Below are 24,185 nucleotides of genomic sequence, written 5' to 3'. Positions count from 1 at the left end.
CACACTACTGCCAGGAGACAATACTTCATATTTCACCTTAACATTACTACTTTCATGCATATTTACACTCGAACCGTTGTCTGGATTTACAGTTCCCTCAACAGACATAGGTTCTGATTTAAGTTTAACCTCAGTTTCTTTTGACGGTTCCATCGCCGACAGTCTTTTAGTGCAGGTTAGTAAAATTTTTAACAGTTTTTCACTTAACTTAGTTCCTTCTGCACGACGTATGGCGTTGCCGGCGCGGCGTACCAGGATTCCTGATGCGACGTGGCACGTTAAACTGCAGACGGCTCTCCGACGGCTGTTGTGTGTTAGCGTGGCCCGCAATTGCAGGCTCTGCGTCGGCTGCTCCAGCGGACGACTGCGGTGCGGCGAGACTGGCTTCTCGCGATGCCGGCAGCACCGCTAGACTCAGTGCCAGCTCCGTCAATCCAGATGCGTTGTTAATCCAATTGCGTCGTCCACATGCACACGTAACACATTCACTGTTCTATACTCAGTTGCGTGTCGCATTTCACTCGCGAATCCGAATAGTTAAAAATCACTTTCACTTAGTTGTTTCCCGGCCGATGCACCATATGTGGGGCGGCGGATGTATAAGTTTGTAACAATAATAAAAAATCTGATTGCTGGATATATGCTTGCGTGTTGAATCAGTTTCTAGCTTTTAGAATGTTGTTATTGCTGTCTTTTGCCGTTCTCAACACTGGCTCTCTATTTACTCCGTGACCCCCAGAAAGTGATTTAATAAAACTTGGAGCCAGTAAATAGATATCCTAGTGCCCACTTTGCCTGAGAATGTTCTTATAGCTGCAGCTTATAGCTCTGAGGAATTAGGAGATTGTCCGGGATTTCTAATCAAAAACGGTTTTCCAAAATATTTGAGTATATTCTGAAATTCACTAATAAAAACCACAAGTATCCCTACAACCTAACTAACAGAGCAGTTCAGAGTCTAATGCGCTGATGCAACTATAAATGTCCGAATTAAATGTTAAAAGAATGCTCGCCATAATTTGATGAAAATATTTCATCAAACGCCACGCTAAATATTTGGTAGAATGTCTGTCCCGCGACGGCACGTGAAAATACGACAATACGCAAACTGAAGCTAGTTAATGAAAATCATTCCAGAATTAACACTTCACATGAAATGTTCTCATGGTTCCGCGTATCTCTAGTAACTTAATACGGCACCCGAGGCTGTTTGTAGCAGATACACTGATGCGACGCGACTACCGACACAGATGGCGTGTCATTCAGCGTCTGGAGAGAACTGGGGCCTTGCTTCCTCGCGCAGTGTTCTTATATATAAAGCCGCGGTGCGGACGGCTGAGGGAACGCCTGATCAAATCTGCTATCCCGACTAGCCGCTGGGCTAGTAACGCACCACTTCAAGTTACATAATAATTTATAGCTTCTTTGGCTGATGGCCGAAGAAGCTCTTAATTTAAACATGCATTCAGCACGCAGGTAAGTATTGATAATAAAATTTTGACGTGGCTAAGTTAAATACTTTAGGCGAGAGAATTAATTTAATTGCCCTGCACGCACTAGATGAGCTCTGAACTGGCCCTGTTGAGATCCGCTATCGCTATAATTTTATAGGTATTAAAAAGAAACTTTACACATCTTCATAATCATAGCGGACCTCTAACCTATTTAAATCTAAACAACCTAGCCTTATTTTTTAACCTACTTAATCTATCTCGCTTCCTTCAGTTTTGAGACGAAAACCAGAAAATCATGAATTTCCACTAAAATCTTAATATGTGAAATCCAAAGTACTGTTTTTATTAAATCATTATGAAAGATGAATCTAAATATAAATTTTGAAGTCTCTAGCTCTGTTCTGTTGCGCCAATGATTTTTCCAGAAAAACGTCCAAATCTCGGAAATGGCTGAAGTTATCGAACTGATATTTAACACACATTAATTTAATATTATTTCTGACATGCTAGAAAAGTTTTAGTTCATTTGCTTGATTTTTAAGGTATTGCGCAACATTTATGACGTCAGAGCTAGTTACAGCAGACTAGCTGACACTCAATGGAAACTGATGTGAATTTACTACAGCGTGAGTAGGCTGCTTCCCCACAGTGTGCTTGCTTGTGTGAATGAATGGTGTGTATTTCTATTTCTTTTTCTGATGAAGGTTGTGGCCAAAAGCTTATGTGTAAGTGTCTTAACTGTGCCTGTCTGCATTTTAACGTGCCATCTTTATGGTAATTAGCACTCTATCTTTTCCTACACTGCTGATATTCCAACCTGGAGTTTCCATTGTTTGAACTTACGGTCTACTGTTTTATGTTGCAGTGCACTTCTACAAGTGTAATACACAAATGTTGCCTTAGGAAAGAGTCACAATAACATCCATGTCTACCGTTTGCTATTTTTTACGAAATAGCACATCACACTCGAAATTTAACTTAGCCAATGAAATAAGTTTGAAGATTTATTGTGTGTAAGAGACACGAGGGCCCACTGTGTGGGAAATGTGGGAAGTTCTGTGCAGAGATGGAGTTATCCACAGACGCAGTAAGTCTTGGGAGCTATATGGGTGTTTAAACATCGACACCTGCTGGGATGAGGGGCCACTTACTCTGAGGTGGCGCTGTGCCAGCAACGAGCTCGACCCATTGATTAGCACCACAGATGACAATGAGCAACCAGCTGCTTCTCTGTGCAGAGATATAAAATTTATCGATTTTGGACATCTTTTGACAATCTGTCACATGGAGAACAATGTTTACTCTGGCAATTTTAACACTAATCTAGTGTTCTGCAACATATTAATGTGAAATGTTGTCTATGATATTGAAGCGTGTAAGTTAAACTGATATCTGAGAATTTGTTGTTTTTGTGGCATTATCTGGAAAATGGCCTCTCTTGCAGCTCCAAGCATAAATGTCAAGTGAAGAAGAATGATTAGCACAGCACACTGGAACCGAGTAGGGATCCGGTTTACTGCTCGGCCACTAAATTAGCATATCGTGAGTACACCAGAAGAGACGCTGTACACACTTGCATATACTACATACACAAGTACAAGCATCGATCAAGCTACTGCGAAACTGCACTCTGTGTGACTCATCACTACATCAGAATACTGTAAATGTGGTGATTCCAATTTCTTAAGGTCTCTTCCTGTTTGTTTTCATCAGTAGGATCTTATTTTTCAAGTATGTGGGAATCCAATGAGCTGCCTGTTTGGATACATTCTTTCTGTATGTCCCACAAGTTGGATTCCTTGGAGACACATTGTAACAAGAGCTTTTAGGAATTTGCCTGGAGATTTCACACTGGGTTCTGTGTGATGTATCCCATCCTTTATTCTTGGACCTAAGATTTTTACTACAATTTTACATTCTTCTAATTCAGTTTGCTGTTTTCATGTCTTGTGCTGGACAAAGAGTCTCTCTCATGCATAAAGAAATTCTAATTTGATCACTGTTGTACAATGTTAGATTTTAGAGTTCCAGGAAAAATACTTTTAGTTAACTGAGAGACAGTTTGTACTTTCTGAAGTCTGGATTCTATGGCCTTCTTTTCATTATGATGTTCAGTGGTCTTTTTCACCAAATTATTTAAACTATTTAACACCGAATACTATGTCATTGCCTATATAAGTTCACCCAGTGCCATTTTGGTATCAGCCAAGAATTTTTTCTCCAGGTGAAATTAGTAGTCCAATTTTCCTAGCTTGCTCCCTTAATATTTCAAATTGCTTTAGCATATCAGTGATGTCTTTGTCAATTAGTATTATGTCATCGGTATAGGTTACACAATATAATTCTATCTTTAAGTTTACGTTCTAGTCAGTGTAATAGTGCACCTGCTCTTCTCCATTATCTTACAATTTTCTTAGGGGCATAGTTGAATAGCAATGTGATATGCCATCCCATTTTCATATTCTTATGTCTGTCTTAAATTACACTGCTTGAAAAAAAGTGAGACACTCAGAAGGTGGGGAGAAAACAAATTGAAACATAGCTAATTTAGAGGGTATGTGATGTTATTTCAGTGATAACAAAACAGAGTCAAATTTACACAGAACTTATCTGTTTGAGCCCACTTATCAATACAGCAATGCACCCTGTCTGGCCTGGACAGTGCGGGAGGATGTCGTAAAGCTGCTGCATACCCTCCTGAGAAAGGTGATCCACAACTGTTGTAACTGGACATTGCAATCATGGATACAGGCAGTGGGATGGAGTTGACGTCCATGTTGGTCCCATAATGTTATATCAGGGACAGATATGGGGATTTTGCTGGCCACAGGAGTATATCAACATCACACAGACAATTTAAAGAGACACATACTACATGTGGACAAGCACCGGCCTGTTGAAAAATAGCACCACAATACTATTACACACTGCTGTACCATCAGAGTTCCCACGGCCATTACAAGCCGTGACCTGAAGTCATACCCAATGGCTCCCCACACCATGGGATTCCTTTGTGACCCACCCCCCCCCCAAAATGTGGAAGAATGGGACCTCTCCCCATCTCCCCGGGTCACTGTCAAACTTCTCCACGATAGTCATTTGGAGCAGTGCAGGACTGGGACTCATCAGTGAACATAATGTGACGCCATTCATTAGCAGTCCATACTTCTTGATCATGGCACCACTTCACATGCAGTCATTTGCTTGGGTGTTAATGGCAGCCTATGCGCAGGACGGCAATTCCATAGTCTGGCTGCTCCTAGCTGTATGACACAGCATGTTGCAAGGAGACTATTACAGTGAACTCCTGTTTATCCGAAATGATCAGGACGGTGGTCAGTTCCGATAACGAAAATTCCAGATAAATCAAAGTCCCCCTGTTTTCACATGTGAACACTCCAAATTGCGTCAATATTGCGAAATACGATCGTAAAACGTGCGTAGGGTATGTAAAACATTACTGATATGGTTGCAAATAACCCTACACTTTTTTACTGAAAAAATTGTGTTGACATGTTAAAAAGGCACCAAACTATGATTGAAAACTCAAAGTTTTTAAATACTGTATAACAAAGCTCGTTTATTTTGCATTCTTACAGAAAAAATCTCCCTTATTTGGCAGCAGGAAAAAACAGGAGTTTTAATTTTATTACCTACTCTTTTGAATAAAAAATAAACTACTGAACAAAATTATGAAACAAATCTAGAGATTACTCAAAGGAACGAAAAGTCTGTCCAGAGGAACTTTCAAGAAAAGTAAAAAAAAAAAAAAAAAAAAAAAAAAAAAAACTTTTTAAGTTATGGACATAGAAGTTCTAGGATGCTTCATTAGAGTTTATTTTTTGGTAACGAAGTCACGAATGCCTTTTTTTCTTTTTTTTTTTTGCTTGAGAAACTATTGCTGCAACAATACATCTCCAACGTTGAAATCAAACTATTTCAGGATAAATCGTCTCCTCCTGTTGGCTGATGTACTCCAGGGCAGTTTGGATCACTTCGTAACAGAATGTGTGAGGAATATTTTTCTCTGATTCATCATCAGAAACATAGTCTTCTAACGCTTTATGATCGGTCACAATTTGGACGATTTCATCCTCAGTCACATGAAAAAATGCCATTTTCCATCCACTCTTCAATGTCTTCGAAGTGTGTGTCTTTACAACCAGCTTCTCCAGTAAATTCACCAAAATTATGTCAGCTTGAGTTTCGGTGTTGTCTCCTCCTTCCCACCACTTAGGTTGCCTTACGATCTAAGAGTTTTTCCAAGACCTAACAAGAGGAACTGGAGGAATTAGATTCCAAGCTTCAGCAATCAATGAATGACACTTAAAACATCAATTTTTTTAAGAGCTTCCACAAAATCATCTGCAGCATCAATCACACCTATTAAGTATTCCAGCATCTTGTGTCTGTAATGTTTTTCCATCGCCTCAAGAATACCTTGGTCCATCGGTTGACATAGAGATGTGACATTTTGTGGAAGAAATACAACTTTGATATCCCCATCTTGCAGATCACCTGGGTGAGAAGGAGCATTGTCCACAAGAAGTAGCGCTTTTCAAGGAAGTCCTTTTCCTTCCATGTAATTTACTACAGCTGAAACAAACTCTGCCTGGAACCACTCTCTGAAGATGGCACGGCACTGTTCATACATGCCTTAAGACTGATTCGTGTACCTCAGTGGGAAAGCTGGTTGGTTGGTGTCTAAATGCTCTTGGTGTTTTGGATTTGCCAATTAAAGTAAGACACAGTTTATGATTGCCAGTGGCATTACTGCAAGCGAGGACAGTAAATCTTTCTTTGATTTTTTTGTATCTGGAAGCCATTTCTTCTTCTTTAGAGGCAAGGGTTTTCGTTGGCAGCATTTTGTAATTCAACCCAGTTTCATCACATTTGTAAAGTTGATTGTCAGTATAACCTCCTTTGTCAATGATTGTGTGCAGTTTCTTCTTAAAATCAGCATAGCAGCTTCATCCCCAGATAATGATTTGGCACTGATGGCAATTTCATGGATGCCATGCTGCTTCTTGAAATGATCCTGCCAGCCATTACTTCCGAGGAATTCTTGCTTCTTTCCTTCTATCAGCTCATTAGCTCATTTTGACAAATTAGAGGACCTGAAACTGACACACCTTTGGCTCTTATTTATTCGTGCCACAAAAATAATGCCTCTTCTAACTGAGGATGTGCACCTTTTCTCATTGTTTTTCAAGATTTCACTGCGCTGCCCAATGCTTGGATGGAACAAAAATTTTTCAATTCCTGATCGATTTGTCTTCCGATCAGTAATTGTACTCCTACTCTGCAGCAACTTTTGTGGGTGGCTCACCAGCATCAATTCTCTGCAAAGTGTGATGCTCTTTTTCCAACAAGATCACATTCATTTTATGTTATGTGCCCTTAGTCACGTTCAGTGTTCTTTTTACAGACACTCGACTGAGTCCTTTATGGTTTTTGGCCCCTTTTATCTCTGGACACTTTAAGGCACATAGTGGGAGCACAAAACCTCAAATCAGACACACACAAATGCACAACTTGACAACACTCGAGATGCCCTAGACAAACTTTTGATTTTTGAAACCAGGCTGTGGCAGCCATCAAATGAAAGCATTCGATACATCTATGCCATTTCCTCTGTTCTACCCAAGCCCATGTGGCAACACAACAGGGTGTTGTACGTTCACTGTTAAACACTCAGCTTTGATGTACCGACAACAAGTGGAAAGAGTTAGGCGGCGCACTCTAATTGTCAGTTTCGACAGGCCTACGTTGCGCTCCATAGAACAATACTGTATGTACTGTACTTCCAAGGAGTTCCAATAGATGGCAGTGGCATGAAACCATGCAATACGAATAAGAAACGCACTAGAGCTTCAACCAACACACGCACGAATTGACGATACTTGGACTTTTGACACGCACCAGTGCACTGATTAGCAGTAGATTGCCAAAAAACACCAGCAAATGCTTGGCTCCAGGTGCACGCAAATTGAAACTTGTCAAGTGTCAATCTAGCTAGCCAAAAGTGTAGCTGCACAAGAGTTTACTGTACTTGTTCTCAGATGGCAGTCACAGACGTGAACAGGTTACAATGTACTCAGTACACTACACAGTGATGCTCCCTTGTAGTGGTCTGATGTAGTCAACTGGAACATTGATGATGAGTAAGCCCTTACTTTCCAACATCAGGCCACTGTCAGATCCAAATACTCCAAAAATACAGATGTTGCAAGGTTTAACCAGGGGACCAAATGGACATCCACAATGAGGTTTCTTTCAAACTCTCATCAGATAATGCTGTCTCACACCAATATGCAGCACCTTCATATCCTCCAGAGTGATGATTCAACATCTGACGCTATTCACATCCCTTATATACCACACGATGCTTGCTAAACAGCAATAAAAAAAAAAAAAAACACTAATGAATAATGAAGGAAAAGACAGACTGTTACTTACCATAAAGAAGATACCTTAGGCTGCAGATGGGAAGAATTAAAAGACACTTACATAAAGCTTTCAGCCACAGCCTTCATCAGTAAGTAGTAATCTGTCTTTTCCAACATTGTTGATATTCCTACTGGAGTTTCCATTGTTTCAAGGACACTGATGCTTTTCTGTGAGTGTTTGCTTTATGATGTTTTCTGCATTTTAGCTTTTTTTTAAAAAAGAAAAAAAAAAGAAAGAAAGAAAAAAAAAAAAAAGATTTGTTGCTGGAAAACTTCTGAAGTCCAATAAAGGAGTTACAACAGCCATATATGGCTATCTGGTGGACCTTGCAGAACCAAATTCTAGGGCTGAAATATACTGTTGACCAATGGGCATTAATCAGAATGAATACTAAATAAAAAATTAAATTCAAGTTTACACAAAAAACACAGGTTCTATCACTGTTGCTTTTCATTCTATTTTGCTCTTATGTTTGCTATGACTTGTTAAGCAGAAATTTTCTTTCTATCTACAGAGTTACATTTGCTGTAATGTATCTTACCTCCATGTTGTTTCTTCTTTCTTCTCACTGCTGCCCCAATCATGGAAAGCAAGTCATCCTCACTGCATTTGCTTCGTATTGCATCTCTGAAACAACAGTTAAAACACCCGTTAAACAGTACCAGGCAATTACCACACAGTGAAATGTTGGTACACTAAAAAGGAAGAAAAACTTTGCAGAAATCTTCAACAGTAATCTTGTAGTCTGCAGTAGGCAACAGCAGGATAACAAACCCACTGGACAAGAATGGGAAAGTCATGATAGAAGTTACTTTTATTTTTATAAATAAACAGGTATCTTACACAAATGCTCAAGAGTATACATAGGATCTCGGGCTGAAGAGGTGGAGCAGAAACTGACATTAGTTTTGTTGAAGAGGGAGTACTGGAACACAGCACAATTTCTTGCAAAATGAAGCCAAATTTATTGATAAACTCTTAATTAATTGCCAAGCTCACTAATGTGACCATTTTATAACAGGTACTTACTGCTTGGAGTATATGTGACTTTTCAGGCTTGCCTAATAGATCTGTTGCAAAAACACTTTGGGTTCCCCACCAGATAACATTATGCAAGTCCCTCCCTCAATATTTCAGTGACACAACGTTTTGGCATCTTCAGGTGGTGGTGATTTCCACCATCACTGCTGCAAGATGCAACTGGCAATTTCCACGTGACAGCTTTGAAATTTATCATGTGGATGACTATGACCATCATATTTAGAATTCAGAGGATTTCATAGAATACCTGAAGATGCTTAAACTAGAACTTTCAGATCTTTTAGTTAGCTCAAATGTTATATCATTACTTACAAAAGTGCCCCTGCAGCCCTCATTAGAGGTTATTAGCAGCAAGTTTGAGAAAGAAATTGTGATGCTGTTTAAACATGTGCATACCTCATCCTATTTCTTATGTAACACCAACTACTTTAATCAAGTGGACAGTGTTCCCATGGGAGATCCTCTATTTCCCTTAGTAAATATCCAACATTCCTCCTTCTGGCAGAATGCTGAAGAGACATTTGTGGTGTGGCCCACATAATACAGACACTACCTATGTCCCTGCAGCATTTGCACTCGCTCCATCTGAATATTCAGTTCACTGTGGAAGTACAAAAAGATAGCAGCTTACCATTCCTGGATGTCACGGTTAGAAGAAAAGCTGACATAGCACTGGGGCTTAGTCTCTACTGCAAACTGATACACGCAGAGTTATATTTGAGGTCCAAAAGTTGCCGTCACCCTGCACAATGTGGTAGTGTCTTACACTCCCTGGCACATAGAGCACACGTGATTTCAGATACCGACAGTCTGCCTGGTGAACTGTAACACCTAAGAACAGTGTTCCAGCAGAATGTTTATTCTTGTAAACAGATTTGCAATGTGTTCTGAGCAAAGCAAGTTCAGTGTAGGGATGTAAATGAAGATACTTAGACAAGCACTGCAAATGGCTTTCTTGCCATATTTCAGTGGCATGTTTTCAAAATTGAAAGAATCGCTAAGAGAAACAGAATCAAGTGTGTTTTTCGTCTACCAGCAAAACTAAGGAATCGTTTGTGTTCAGTTAAAGACAATTTTGACCTTAGAAAACACAGATCACATATAAGATCTGATGCCATTATGGGAAACCTTATATAGGGCAGACACCTCACATTGTGCAAGAACACTGTGTTCAACAGCGCTGACAAAAATGCCACCCAGTAAATTAATGGTAGCAGAGCACTGCCTGAATACAGGGCACCACACGTTTCCCAAGAGGACTGAAATTGTATCCTCAGCATCATCACTCTAGGACTGTGTTTTTAAGAATGAGGCATGTATCCATACGGTGGGCAATCTTACCAACAGGAATATGGAATTTTGACTAAGCACTGCCCAGAATCCAGCACTGACTGCCATGAAATTAAAACAGTAGAAACCAGATCCTCCGATGTATGACCTGATGCAGTACCTTGCAGAGAGTTAATTCAGCTCTTAACCACACGAGTGTCCATAAGTGCAGTCATTGCCCACAACACATAAGCAGAAGGCTACTATGAATGGCATTTCCATCCAACTGGGAGTGCCTGTCCACACATTCGTACTCCTGCTTCTAGCCTGACAAATTTCAATTCTGCTGTGCGAATATCACCAGCCACATCTTGCAGCAGTGATGACAGGACCCACCACTACCTGAAGATGACGAACAGTTGTGTTGGTGAAATATTGTGAGGCTTGGACAAAGTTATTCAGTGGCAAATCTGAGAAGATTTGTATACACTATTTTTCTGTGACGCAGGTAATGTGCAGCAAAATGTGATAACTTTCTGCATTTTCCTTTTTGTACATTTCAAAATACCCCAAAAATTGGTGAGAAACACTGAACATATGACATAACCAGATGACACACCCCACAGCATGTGCAGCAGTCGGGGTTGAGTGTAAATGAATGATTGAGCAGTGCAATACTTTCATTTGAGTAAACAGAGCAAATTTCGAAAACATTTTGTAAATATGATCTGTTGTAAATGTAGATGTTAAAAATTATTGTCCCTGCTGTAATCAAGCAAAAGCAGTTCTGATTTTGTGTTTATTGCTTCTGTCCCTTCTCTTGTTAGTAAAGAAAACATAGGTCATTTAATGGCGATGATGCTATTCTGAAGTTTATACTCATCTACTTGTTATGCAATATGGTAGGTTTTCATTGTACTGTACTTTGCAAGAAATCAAGGAAACTGCAAGACCGGTAAATAAAATAATAAACTTCTATATATAAAAATAAAGATGAGGTGACTTACCGAACGAAAGCGCTGGCAGGTCGATAGACACACAAACAAACACAAACATACACACAAAATTCAAGCTTTCGCAACAAACTGTTGCCTCATCAGGAAAGAGGGAAGGAGAGGGGAAGACGAAAGGAAGTGGGTTTTAAGGGAGAGGGTAAGGAGTCATTCCAATCCCGGGAGTGGAAAGACTTACCTTAAGGGGAAAAAAGGACAGGTATACACTCGCACACACGCACATACCCATCCACACATAAAGACACAAGCAGACATATATATATCTGCTTGTGTCTGTATGTGTGGATGGATATGTGCGTGTGTGCGAGTGTATACCTGTCCTTTTTCCCCCTAAGGTAAGTCTTTCCGCTCCCGGGATTGGAATTTTACTATCATTACCTTTTTTTTTTTTTTTTTTTTTTTTTTTTTTTTTTTTTTTTTTTTTTTACTTGTACCACACATATTCCACACGGTTCATGCTCACTCCTTCAATGATACTGCCCATCCTTCTCTAGTGTGTGAGTTGTCCCTGCTTTCCTGCGTGTTTGTTGGTTTAAACACCCTTGTTTCAAAAGAGAGTGACAGCTTAGATACAGTCTTGTCAACATTTTGTATTTTTATTTAGCAATTATTGTTTGAGCCTTATAGGTGAATGTCACAAGATATTGTCAACCACTGCATTCACTAGATGGGAATGGGGTTCATGGGGTTCATTTTTTAAGTTGCTGTTATCTTTTTCATCCTATCTTGGACTAGCTTTTCCATACTCCCACTCTATTTTACGTAGCCAAACAGTTATCCGCCCTTGCAAACTTGCTCCTTTACTACCAAGTCAACTAATACTGGGCAGCATAACAGAAGTTCCAATATCCAGTCTTTCACCACAATTCACCTACACACACTTTTCACTCACTGATTTTCTTTTTTCAATGTCATAAATATTTTGCTTTCACAGGCTGCTGTGCTTTGAACATAAAATTGTAGGAACATCTGCCTCACATGTCTTTTTTTTTTTTTTTTAATTAAAGAATATGTTCCTTGCTTACTCCTATTTGCTTCTGATACATTTCCATTCTCACTTTTATTTTGTTTTGATCCATTTCTTTTTTCTTTGATAGACAAGTCAAACAACAATGGCAATATGTTGCAGCCCCCTGTGTTTCACCCTACTTACTATGAACTTACTTTTCTTAGCTTCCAATTTTATTAGTCATTTGGTTTTTAAGATACTTAAATTAATTGTTTGACCCTGTATTTTTATATCTTATTTTACCTTCAGTTGATAAAGGATTTCTGGTATGCTCACAAAGAGAGAGCTGATTCTTCCCACCCCTCACCCCCCTTACCATGTCCTGAAACAAACTTATCGCCAAGTCTTAGTCTAGTCATCAATTTAAAAGTGTCAGTTGTTGGTCCCATTGTCTAATAATTTGTACATTTATACACATGACGTTCCAATTTTTATTTGGAACATATAGACTCTGATAATCATGAATCACAGTTGAAATGGCTCTGGGCACTATGGGACTTAACATCTGAGCCAAGGCAGGATTCAAACCTGCGACCGTAGCAGTCGCGCAGTTCTGGACTGAAGCACCTAGAACCGCTCGGCAACGGTGGCTGGCGAATCATAGTTACCATCACATGGACAGAAATACTGTGTTAACTTTAATACAACACAGGGACATAGCCAAAAATGTCTTTACATAATTTCCAGTTCTGATTACTTTCCTTTAATTTAATCTCACAAATAGGTTAGTGTAACATGATGCTGACAGAGGCAAATTATATATACTCACAAATTATTTAGCTAGAGGTATCTGGTTTGTATGTCTGGGAGGGAGGAGGGTGCAAGCTGAAAACTTCAAGAAAAGATTACTCATTTCATACCTGCTGGATTTAACTGCAGTTTATCTCTTCCATATACCAACCACATACCTAATGTGCATGGCAAACAGTTTGAAAGTATTATTCTATACTCAGCATTTGGAAATATCAGTTCCTTCATGAGAGAGGAAAGAGGGATAAGTTTCTGAAGGTCTCAAAGGTCACTCGGACTCCGTGACTAATGTGAGGACAAGAGGAACGAATGTGTCTATAAGAAGTTTTGGAATTTCACCTCCTGAAGGTAAAATACTGATCACTCTGTCAGTCTTCTAGTAATTTTATGGTTTCCTCGCATGAATTTTCACTTGGACATGATTATTCTATGTTTCATCACTCACCTGAGAGATATCTCTGAATACCCAAAGAGACACACCTCCAAATTGCCATCAGCTGTTATCTGTAAACGGTTGCACGTGCCACAGAAGTGTTCACTCATTGAGGTTATAAATCCCACACGTCCCTTGAAGCCCGGGACATGGTATGCCTGCAAAAAGAAATTGGAAGAAAATAGCTACTGCTGTTGTGTAAATACTATAAATGTGTTGCTCACCAAGTGGAGGAAGGAGAAAATGTGCATTAAGGGGAGTTTGAACGCCCTATCCTGACAATGTTAAATTTGGTGACTTAACTTCCCCGTATTTCAGGAACAACTGTAGCCATTGACAAGAAACTTTTACAGGACATTAAACTATATGTTCTGAGTCTTACAATAATTGCATTTCAGCCACTGCTTTTGGAAATGCAATTTTTTAATTACACAGTTAAAATTTTGTGTACTTTTTTGTATGTTATTCTAAATAATTTTATTTATGCATAATATTATGTTCTTCTTTTAGTTCAGAAGACTCAGAATACGTATGTTATTACTCCCTGAAAATTTTAATTCGCTACTCGAAGTAGTTTCTGAGATTTAGGGAAAATGCAAGAGAAAATCTAAATTTTCAAGAAGAGTTTTTAAAGTTTTAATAGACTGTAACTCAATATATGCTTAACATTTTATTTTTAGTCACTCAGAAGCACCCTGCACCATACTGTATATCATCCTCTTGACCTTTTTTATGTTTTTTCTTGTTTTCTTCTTTCTGGACTCCGTAGTGGCCAACTGTGCTGCATACAGTGCTTTACCATTGCAAACCTTGTCCATCCATTCAAATTCTCTGATGCAGTTTGCTCCAGAATTAATTCCCATATGTTGTAGCACTTTCACGCTACCAATGTTGCCATCATTAAAAGCAATAACAGCATGACTGACCCCCACTTTAGTGTCTTCATTACAAGAAAAACATTTTTTGGTCTACATCTACATCTACATCCATACTCCTCAAGCCACCTGACGGTGTAGGCTACCTTGAGTACCTCTATTAGTTCTCCCTTCTATTCCAGTCTCGTATTGTTCGTGGAAAGAAGGATTGTTGGTATGCCTATGTGCGGGCTCTAATCTCTCTCATTTTATTCTCATCGTCTCTTCGCGAGATATACGTAGGAGGGAGCAATATACTGCTTGACTCCTCGGTGAAGGTATGTTCTCGAAACTTCAACAAAAGCCCGTACAGAGCTACTGAGCGTCTCTCCCGCAGAGTCTTCCACTGGAGTTTATCTAACATCTCCGTAATGCTTTCATGATTACTAAATGATCCTATAACGAAGCATGCTGCTCTTTGTTGGATCTTCTCTATCTCTTCTATCAACCCTATCTGGTACGGATCCCACACTGCTGAGCAGTATTCAAACAGTGAGCGAACAAGTGTACTGTAACCTAATTCCTTTGTTTTCGGATTGCATTTCCTTAGGATTCTTCCAATGAACCTCAGTCTGGCATCTGATTTACCGACGATCAACTTTATATGATCATTCCATTTTAAATCACTCCTAATGCATACTCCCAGATAATTTATGGAATTAACTGCTTCCAATTGCTGACCTGTTATATTGTAGCTAAATGATATGGGATCTTTCTTTCTATGTATTCGCAGCACATTACACTTGTCTACATTGAGATTCAATTGCCATTCCCTGCACCATGCATCAATTCGCTGCAGATCATCCTGCATTTCAGTACAATTTACCATTTTTGCAACCTCTTGATATACCACAGCATCATCCGCAAAAAGCCTCAGTGAACTTCCGATTTCATTCACAATGTCATTTATGTATATTGTGAATAGCAACAGTCCTACGACACTCCCCTGCAGTACACCTGAAATTACTCTTACTTCGGAAGACTTCTCTCCATTGAGAATGACATGCTGCATTCTGTTATCTAGCAACTCTTCAATCCAATCACATAATTGGTCTGACAGTCCATATGCTCTTAAATTGTTCATTAAACGATTGTGGGGAACTGTATCGAATGCCTTGCGGAAGTCAAGAAACACAGCATCTACCTGGGAACCCGTGTCTAAGGCCCTCTGAGTCTCGTGGACGAATAGCGCGAGCTGGGTTTCACACGATCGTCTTTTTCGAAACCCATGCTGATTCCTACAGAGTAGATTTCTAGTTTACAGAAAAGTCATAATACTCGAACATAATACATGTTCTAAAATTCTACAACTGATCGACGTTAGAGATATAGGTCTATAGTTCTGCACATATGTTCGACATCCCTTCTTGAAAACGGGGATGACCTGTGCCCTTTTCCAATTCTTTGGAATGCTACGATCTTGTAGAGGCCTACGGTACACTGCTGCAATAATGGGGGCAAGTTCCTTCGCATACTCTGTGTAATATTGAACTGGTATCCCATCAGGTCCAGCGGCCTTTCCTCTTTTGAGTGATTTTAATTGTTTCTCTATCATTCTGTCATCTATTTCAATATCTACCATTTTGTCATCTGTGCGACAATCTAGAGAAGGAACTACAGTGCAGTCTTCCTCTGTGAAACAGCTTTGGAAAAAGACATTTAGTATTTCGGCCTTTAGTCCATCATCCTCTGTTTCAGTACCTTTTTGGTCACAGAGTGTCTGGACATTTTGTTCTGATTCACCTACCGCTTTGACATAGGAGCAAAATTTCTTAGGATTTTCTGCCAAGTCAGTACATAGAACTGTACTTTCGAATTCATTTAACGCCTCTCGCATGGCCCTCCTCACATTACATTTCGCTTCGCGTAATTTTTGTTTGTCTGCAAGGTGTTGGCTATGTTTATGTTTGCTGTGAAGTTCCCTTTGCTTCCACAGCAGTTTTCTAACTTGGTTGTTGTACCACGCTGGCTCTTTTCCATCTCTTACGATCTTGCTTGGCACATACTCATCTGACGCATATTGTACGATGGTTTTGAACTTTGTCCACTGATCCTCAACACTATCTGTACTTAAAACAAAACTTTTGTGTTGAGCCGTCAGGTACTCTGAAATCTGATTTTTGTCACTTTTGCTAACCAGAAAAATCTTCGTACCTTTTTTAATATTTCTATTTACGGCTGAAATCATCGATGCAGTAACCGTTTTATGATCACTGATTCCCTGTTCTGCGTTAACTGTTTCAAATAGTTCAGGTCTGTTTGTCACTAGAAGGTCTAATATGTTATCGCCACGAGTCGGTTCTCTGTTTAACTGCTCAAGGTAGTTTTCAGATAAAGCTCTTAAAAAATTTCACTGGATTCTTTGTCCCTGCCACCCGTTATGAAAGTTTGAGTCTCCCAGTCTATATCCGGCAAATTAAAATCTCCACCCAGAACTATAACATGTTGGGCAAATCTACTCGAAATATTTTCCAAATTATCCTTCAGGTGCTCAGCCACAACAGCTGCTGAGCCAGGGGGCCTATAGAGACATCCCATTACCATGTCTGAGCCTGCTTTAACCGTGACCTTCACCCAAATTATTTCACATTTCGGATCTCCGTCAATTTCCTTCGATACTATTGCACTTCTTATTGCTTTAAACATGCCTCCCCCTTCACTGTCCAGCCTGTCTCTGCGGTATACACTCCAATCTGAGTTTAGAATTTCATTACTGTTTACATCTGGTTTCAGCCAACTTTCTGTCCCTAGTACTATGTGGGCATTGTGACCGCTTATTAATGAGAGCAGTTCTGGGACCTTTCTATAGACGCTCCTGCAGTTTACTATTAGCACATTAATATTGTTATTCCCTGTTGCATTTTGTCTACTCTTACCTTGCCGCATCTCAGGAGGTGTCTTGTCGGGCCTAGGGAGGGAATTCTCTAACCTAAAAAACCCACATGTGCACTCCACATATACTCCGCTACCCTTGTAGCCACTTCCTGCATGTAGTGCATGCGTGACCTATTCAGGGGGACCCTACATTTCTCCACCCGATAGCGGAGGTCGAGAAATTTGCACCCCAGATCTCCGTAGAATCGTCTGAGTCCCTGGTTTAAGCCTTCCACTCGGCTCCAAACCAGAGGATCACTATCGGTTCTGGGAACGATACTACAAATAGCTAGCTCAGATTCCACCCCGCGAGGCTTTCCGCCTTCACCAACTCCGCTAACCGCCTGAACGAACTGAGGATGACCTCTGAACCCAGACGGCAGGAGTCATTGGTGCCGACATGAGCAACAATTTGCAGTCGGGTGCACCCAGTGCTCTCTATCACTGCCGGCGCGGTCTCCTCCACATCTCGGATGAGACCCCCGGCAAGCAGACAGAGTGAACACTGACCTTCTTCCCCGACCTTTCCGCTATTTCCCTAAGCGGCTCCATCACCCGCCTAACGTTGGAGCTCCCAATAACTAATAAACCCCTCCCCCCATGTGCCTGCTCGGACCTTGCTGAAGGAGAGGCCACATGTCCACTCACAGGCAGAACGGGCGATGCCACACGGCCAGCCTCCACACTGACCCTCCACCTTGTGCGCCGCGAATGCCGCTGAACCCGCCACTCCCCTTGGGAAGAGGGTGGCACAACCGCGCCCGGTATCCGCAAAGATGTGTCGACAGCAGGGTCAGTGGGTGAAGCATGTAACACCTGGGGTGTACCATGCAACGCACCAGACTCACCACTGCCTGAAGACGGCTAACCGCGGCCATCAACACGTTCAGCTGTTTGCGAACAGTGGCCAGCTCCTCCTGTGTCCGTACACAGCAGTCTCACATCCTATCCATCTTAAGAAATCAATTTACTGTAGAGAGTTAATCAACTTATAACTAGACTGCTAATTCACTAAAGGCGGCTGATAGTTGACTAAACTGTGGTTACTAGACACTTCCTGTAGAAAACAATGAAAATAGCACTACCTGTCTCTGGACTGTATTGAAAACAAACACTAGCACTACTGGTACTATGGCTGACTAAACGGACTTTCTCTGACTGTATTCAAAACAAACACAAAATCTATGGAACACTATTACTAGCACTCGACAATTAAAGCTTCCTAAAAGCAAAAACACACGGAAGAAGAAGTTACAAGTAAGAAAAATAGAGTTAATACTTAAATCAGCATAGTTCGCTGCACAGCAGACGTGACGCAGACAGCAGTTACGACGACACTGACGCTATAAGATTATTGAACGACTCATTGGGATTTTGAGTCTGACAATGCAGACACTTCTTCAATAATTCAGGATTGCCAGGTCTCTGTAAACAGGTTTTATGATATCCACAACTGCTGCTGGGATATAATGTTTATGGCTGTATGACCTGTTTGAGTACTGGGCATTGCGGTAATTGCACCATGAACCAGATCCAGGAGGGCATGACCAACACATTCCAGTTCTGTGATAAGCTTCTCACCATAAGGCTGAGTGGCTACTACACTGTTATATGCATTTGAGTCTGCACAACCTAAGAACTTAGTGTAACACACTCCCCTTTAGTTTACAGATCGATTATAAATTTCAACAGCTGCACAGGCCTCCGTACGACTAGTTGTCCTTCATAATTTCTGTCACAGATATGCCCTTCTTCATTCCCTGATTTATACTTATAAGAATGTTTGGTTAAAATCTGGAAATCTATTAGCTTTCCAGTATCCACCACTGGTCACTGTAGCAACAGAATTCTTAGAACTTCAGCTGCGCTTCTACCAAGTGCCCCAAAAGCTACTGATATGTCAATCATACCATCGTTTATTTCAGCAGCTTCATTTGCAGCACCCTTAATTGACTCACATGCAGTGGATTTCACAGCAGCTCCAATAAATCCTGCATATGAAACTTCCTGGCAGATTAAAACTGTGTGCCCGACCGAGACTCGAACACAGTTTTAATCTGCCAGGAAGTTTCATATCAGCGCACACTCCGCTGCAGAGTGAAAATCTCATTCTGGAAATCCTGCATACTTGTCCATTTTACAAAGTGGGCGTGGCATATACATCACGACACACATTGTTTCTGCTGCAGTGTGTCCTTTGCCAATAGCTCTCAATCCATAAAACCACCTAACATTTATTTCAAAATAATTATCTTTACACTTATCAGAACTCCAAAATGAATGAGTATATTTACAACTGGCAGAATTAATGATAAGTTTCCTGGCTAGTCCATTTGATACCTCAATGTCTTCATGTAAACTAACTGGCCCTCCACATACATACAGCACACACATTCACATAACACCCCTGTTACGATGTGTAGATGTATCAGAATATAACCTAACCTACCATTTACATGAGTTTTGTTTTGAGATAACTGTGTTATCACTATGTTTTATTTTAATCTTCGAAGCACTAATGGGTGTTTCTCTAGATACTCATGAGTTTGCGAGTATTTCATTGTCTGTAACTTCACACACCACATGCTGAACACAATGTTTCTCTTTATTCAAAAATTTATTACCATGAAACCCACATTTCTCAAAAACACTTCATTTTGGAGTCATACTTTTTGAGAGATTTACCAGTCTATTCGTCACTATTCCTCAGAAAAATGTTAGCACTTCGATGTACAAAGCATGTTTATACTATGAAAAGATACGATACTATTTTTGACAGTGCTACCAATACAAACACATAATTTAACCTTTATAACACAGCAATCCACAGCTTTCTACAGGGTGGTCCATTGATAGTGACCGGGCCAAATATCTCACATAATAAGCATCAAATGAAAAAACTACAAAGAACGAAATTCGTCTAGCTTGAAGGGAGAAACCAGATGGCGCTATGGTTGGCCTGGTAGATGGCACTGCCATGGGTCAAACTCATATCAACTGCATTTTTTTAAAATAGGAACCCCCATTTTTATTACATATTCATGTAGTACATAAAGAAATATGAATGTTTTAGCTGGACCACTTTTTTCGCTTTGTGATAGATGGGGCTGTAATAGTCAAAAATGGTTCAAATGGCTCTGAGCACTATGGGACTTAACTTCTGAGGTCATCAGTCCCCTAGAACTTAGAACTACTTAAATCTAACTAACCTAAGGACATCACACACATCCATGCCCGAGGCAGGATCGAACCTGCGACCGTAGCGGTCGCGCGTTTCCAGACTGTAGCGCCTAGCACTGCTCGGCCACTCCAGCCAGCTGCTGTAATAGTCACAAACATATAAGTATGTGGTATCACATAACATTCCGCCAGTGCGGACGGTATTTGCTTCGTGATACATTACCTGTGTTAAAATGGACCATTTACCAATTGCGGAAAAGGTCGATATCGTGTTGATGTATGGCTATTGTGATCAAAATGCCCAAGGGGCGTGTGCTATGTATGCTGCTTGGTATCCTGGACGATATCATTGAAGTGTCCAGACCATTCGCCGGATAGTTACATTATTTAAGGAAACAGGAAGTGTCCAGCCACATGTGAAACATCAACCACGACCTGCAACAAATGATGATGCCCTAGTAGGTGTTTTAGCTGCTGGGGCAGCTAATCCACACATCAGTAGCAGACAAAAAGCGTGAGAATTGGGAATCTCAAAAACGTCGGTGTTTAGAATGCTACATCAACATCGATTGCACCCGTACCATATTTCTATGCACCAGGAATTGCATGGTGATGACTTTAAACGTCATGTACAGTTCTGCCACTGGGCACAAGAGAAATTACAGGACGATGAAAGATTTTTTGCATGCATTCTATTTAGCGATGAGGCATCATTCACCAACAGCGGTAACCTAAACCGCCATAATATGCACTATTGGGCAACGGAAAATCTATGATGGCAGCAACAAGTGGAACAGCAGCGACCTAGGCAGGTTAATGTATGGTGTGGCATTAAGGGAGGAAGGATAATTGGCCCCCATTTTATCGATGGCAATCTAAATGGTGCAATGTATGCTGATTTCCTGCATAATGTTCTACCAATGTTACTACTAGATGTTTCACTGCATGACAGAATGGCGATGTACTTCCAACATGATGGATGTCCGGCAAATAGTTTGCGTGCGGTTGAAGCAGTATTGAATAGCATATTTCATGACAGGTGGATTGGTTGTCAAAGCACCATACCATGGCCCGCACGTTCACCGGATCCGACGTCCCCGGATTTCTTTCTGTGGGGAAAGTTGAAGGATATTTGCTATCGTGATCCACCGACAATGCCTGACAACATGCGTCAGTGCATTGTCAATGCATGTGCGAACATTACGGAAGGCGAACTACTCACTGTTGAGAGGAATGTCGTTACACGTATTGCCAAAGGCATTGAGGTTGACAGACATCATTTTGAGCATTTATTGCATTAATGTGGTATTCACAGGTAATCACGCCACAACAGCATGCGTTCTCAGAAATGATAAGTTCACAAAGGTACATGTATCACATATGGAACAACCAAAATAAAATGTTCAAATGTACCTACGTTCTGTATTTTAATTTAAAAAACCTTCCTGTTACCAACTGTTCGTCTAAAATTATGAGACATATGTTTGTGACTATTACAGTGCCATCTATCACAAAGCGAAAAAAGTGGTCCAACTAAAACATTCACATTTCTTTACGTATTACATGAATATGCAATAAAAAATGGGGTTCCTATTTAAAAAAACACAGTTGATATCAGTTTGAGCTATGGCAGCGCCTTATAGCAGGCCAACCATTGCGCCAGCTGGTTTCCCCCTTCGAGCTAGACAAATTTCGTTCTTTGTAGTTTTTTCGTTTGACACTTATTTCGTGAGACATATGGCCCGGTCACGATCAATGGACTACCCTGTATATAAAAAATTACAGATTTTATTAGGTCTTGAAGTAATGCGTGTAAAAATTTTAACATTTTCAACTAGTGTAGATTATATTTTAGAAAATAAAATAAAATACTTCCCACGCAAGTTTATAAGTAATATACATATCATTTTATTTGGAAAATTGCAAATTTTATAATCAGGTAAAAACCCGAAAAAGTGAAAAAGAATGTTTTCCGCTTCTAACTCCCCTTAAAGTTATGGAAATGTGCAAGCTTTCGGAGCCAGTGGCTTCTTCTTCTGGCAGAAACAATAAGGGGATGGAAAAGGGAAGAAAGAAAAGGATTGTCAAGGTTTAGGAAATGGGGAGAGTTGTAGAAAAGCTGCAGAGAAACCCAGGCCAGGACAGACTTACTGAATGGGATGAGAAATATGTAACTAAACCAGTCCATCTCTCATACCACCAGCAGATGTGAAGTATTATTGTGATTGGTAGTAAGTCATAAACATTAAATTATTTTCAATGTATGTTCATATGTAATACTGCACGTACCTTTGAGGTATCATTGGGCCCATTGGGCAGAGGATCAAAATTAGGCCACTGCTTTCTAATTATTTGGACCATTTCACTAAATGAGACCATCTTCCCATCATTCCATTTGTTGCCGCTGAAAGGCATGTACTCGATAAATCTTACATCAACATTTTTCTCTTTTGTTAACTCCACAAAACTGCACACTTCATCTTCATTAAAACCTCGCATTACAACACAATTTATCTGTTGAAGAAAGACACCATTAAAAACTTGGTATCAGATAAAGCATGGTTTAAACAGAGTTTGAAAGACTTTTTGATAGGTAACTCATCCTACTCAATAGATGAATATCTTAACAGTGGCTGTTAGGCCAGCTTAAATAAGAATGTCTGTTAGATTTCAGTTCTGAGAGCACTTTGTCATAACAGTCAAGATTATGTACTTTTTGTTTGATAAATTTATTAATAGTGCATAACAATGTTTCAGTCTGACAGCGTATCAATTCTGAAAATATTAGCTGTTCCAGTTTGTATTGTATTCACCTAGTTTGACAATCTCCTGACAAATGATCAGGGTATTCAAATGTTTTATATTTTTTATGTTATACTTTCTGGCATGTTACTCACCCATGAGAATCGTCTCATGTTTTGGGTCTTGGAACAAAAGCTGAATCTAATCTAATCTAACCTACAAAATAATGGTTCTACAAGTCTGTTGTTATATTTGTATACCTCACTGATTCTGTTAAATTAATCTTTTTCTCTCTTTTTAGAGAATGTCTGAATTTATCTTAGCATGCCAAGCTGTTAACCTTCTTAACAATTTATGAAAATTAAACTACATACATCTCCAATCTTTTTCCCCACTCCAACGCACACATCTTTTGCTGAAAGTATTATTTTAACAATTACATGAAACTGTGCTGCCATTTGTGAAACAAAGTTGAAAGTGTTCTCAAGATAAAAGGTCTTCACAAAAGGAGCATTTAGTATCTCTGCAGGTGGTAATACTGACAGCCATCATATAAACAAGCCCAAATGGTAGAACATCCTGCTTTACACATACACGCAATGGCAGAAAAAAGGAAAAGAGCACACCTTTCATTCAAGCATTGAATATATAAACTGATGAGACAAAACACTATGACCTCCTGTTTGATAATGTGTTTGTCCACTGTTGGAACACAATACAGCAGTGATTTTGTGTGGGACAAGTTCAACAAATTTCAGGTATGTTCCCAGCATTATGTGAGGTATGTTCCCAGCATTATGCAGCACCGCATGTCTAAGCACAGGTCATGTAATTCCCATAAATTGGAGATCAGTGGTTTCTGGGTGCAGAACTGGTATCTGATAGCATCGCAGATGTATTCCATCAGATTCAGAAGGGGTGAATTTGATTCTGGCCTCGTGACACTGAAAGTCATATTGTTGAAACATGTCACCTTCATTAGGGACAGGGTGCGGACAGTGCACAATAACGTTCACACAGAACAAAGCTGTTATGGAGCCTTCAGTTACTACCACA

At 40.1% G+C, this 24,185-nt stretch overlaps 1 protein-coding gene across 1 annotated transcript in view; it reads right to left on the bottom strand.

Moving 5' to 3' along the window:
• The window catches only part of LOC124594721 (molybdenum cofactor biosynthesis protein 1-like), a 76,743-nt gene that overhangs the window by 25,505 nt on the left and 27,053 nt on the right, over positions 1-24,185 (bottom strand). Inside the window, exons 4-6 of the mRNA XM_047133090.1 lie at positions 22,677-22,901; positions 13,432-13,577; positions 8,446-8,531 (exon numbers count right to left, since the gene is read on the bottom strand). Of these exons, the coding sequence (XP_046989046.1) occupies positions 8,446-8,531; positions 13,432-13,577; positions 22,677-22,901 (457 nt within the window). The remainder of the gene's footprint in view (positions 1-8,445; positions 8,532-13,431; positions 13,578-22,676; positions 22,902-24,185) is intronic.

The sequence above is a fragment of the Schistocerca americana genome, chromosome 2 (assembly GCF_021461395.2).
Source record: "Schistocerca americana isolate TAMUIC-IGC-003095 chromosome 2, iqSchAmer2.1, whole genome shotgun sequence".
Lineage (NCBI taxonomy): Eukaryota > Metazoa > Arthropoda > Insecta > Orthoptera > Acrididae > Schistocerca > Schistocerca americana.
The sequence above is the reverse complement of the archived record's forward strand: the minus strand, read 5'-3'. Positions and strand labels throughout refer to the sequence as shown.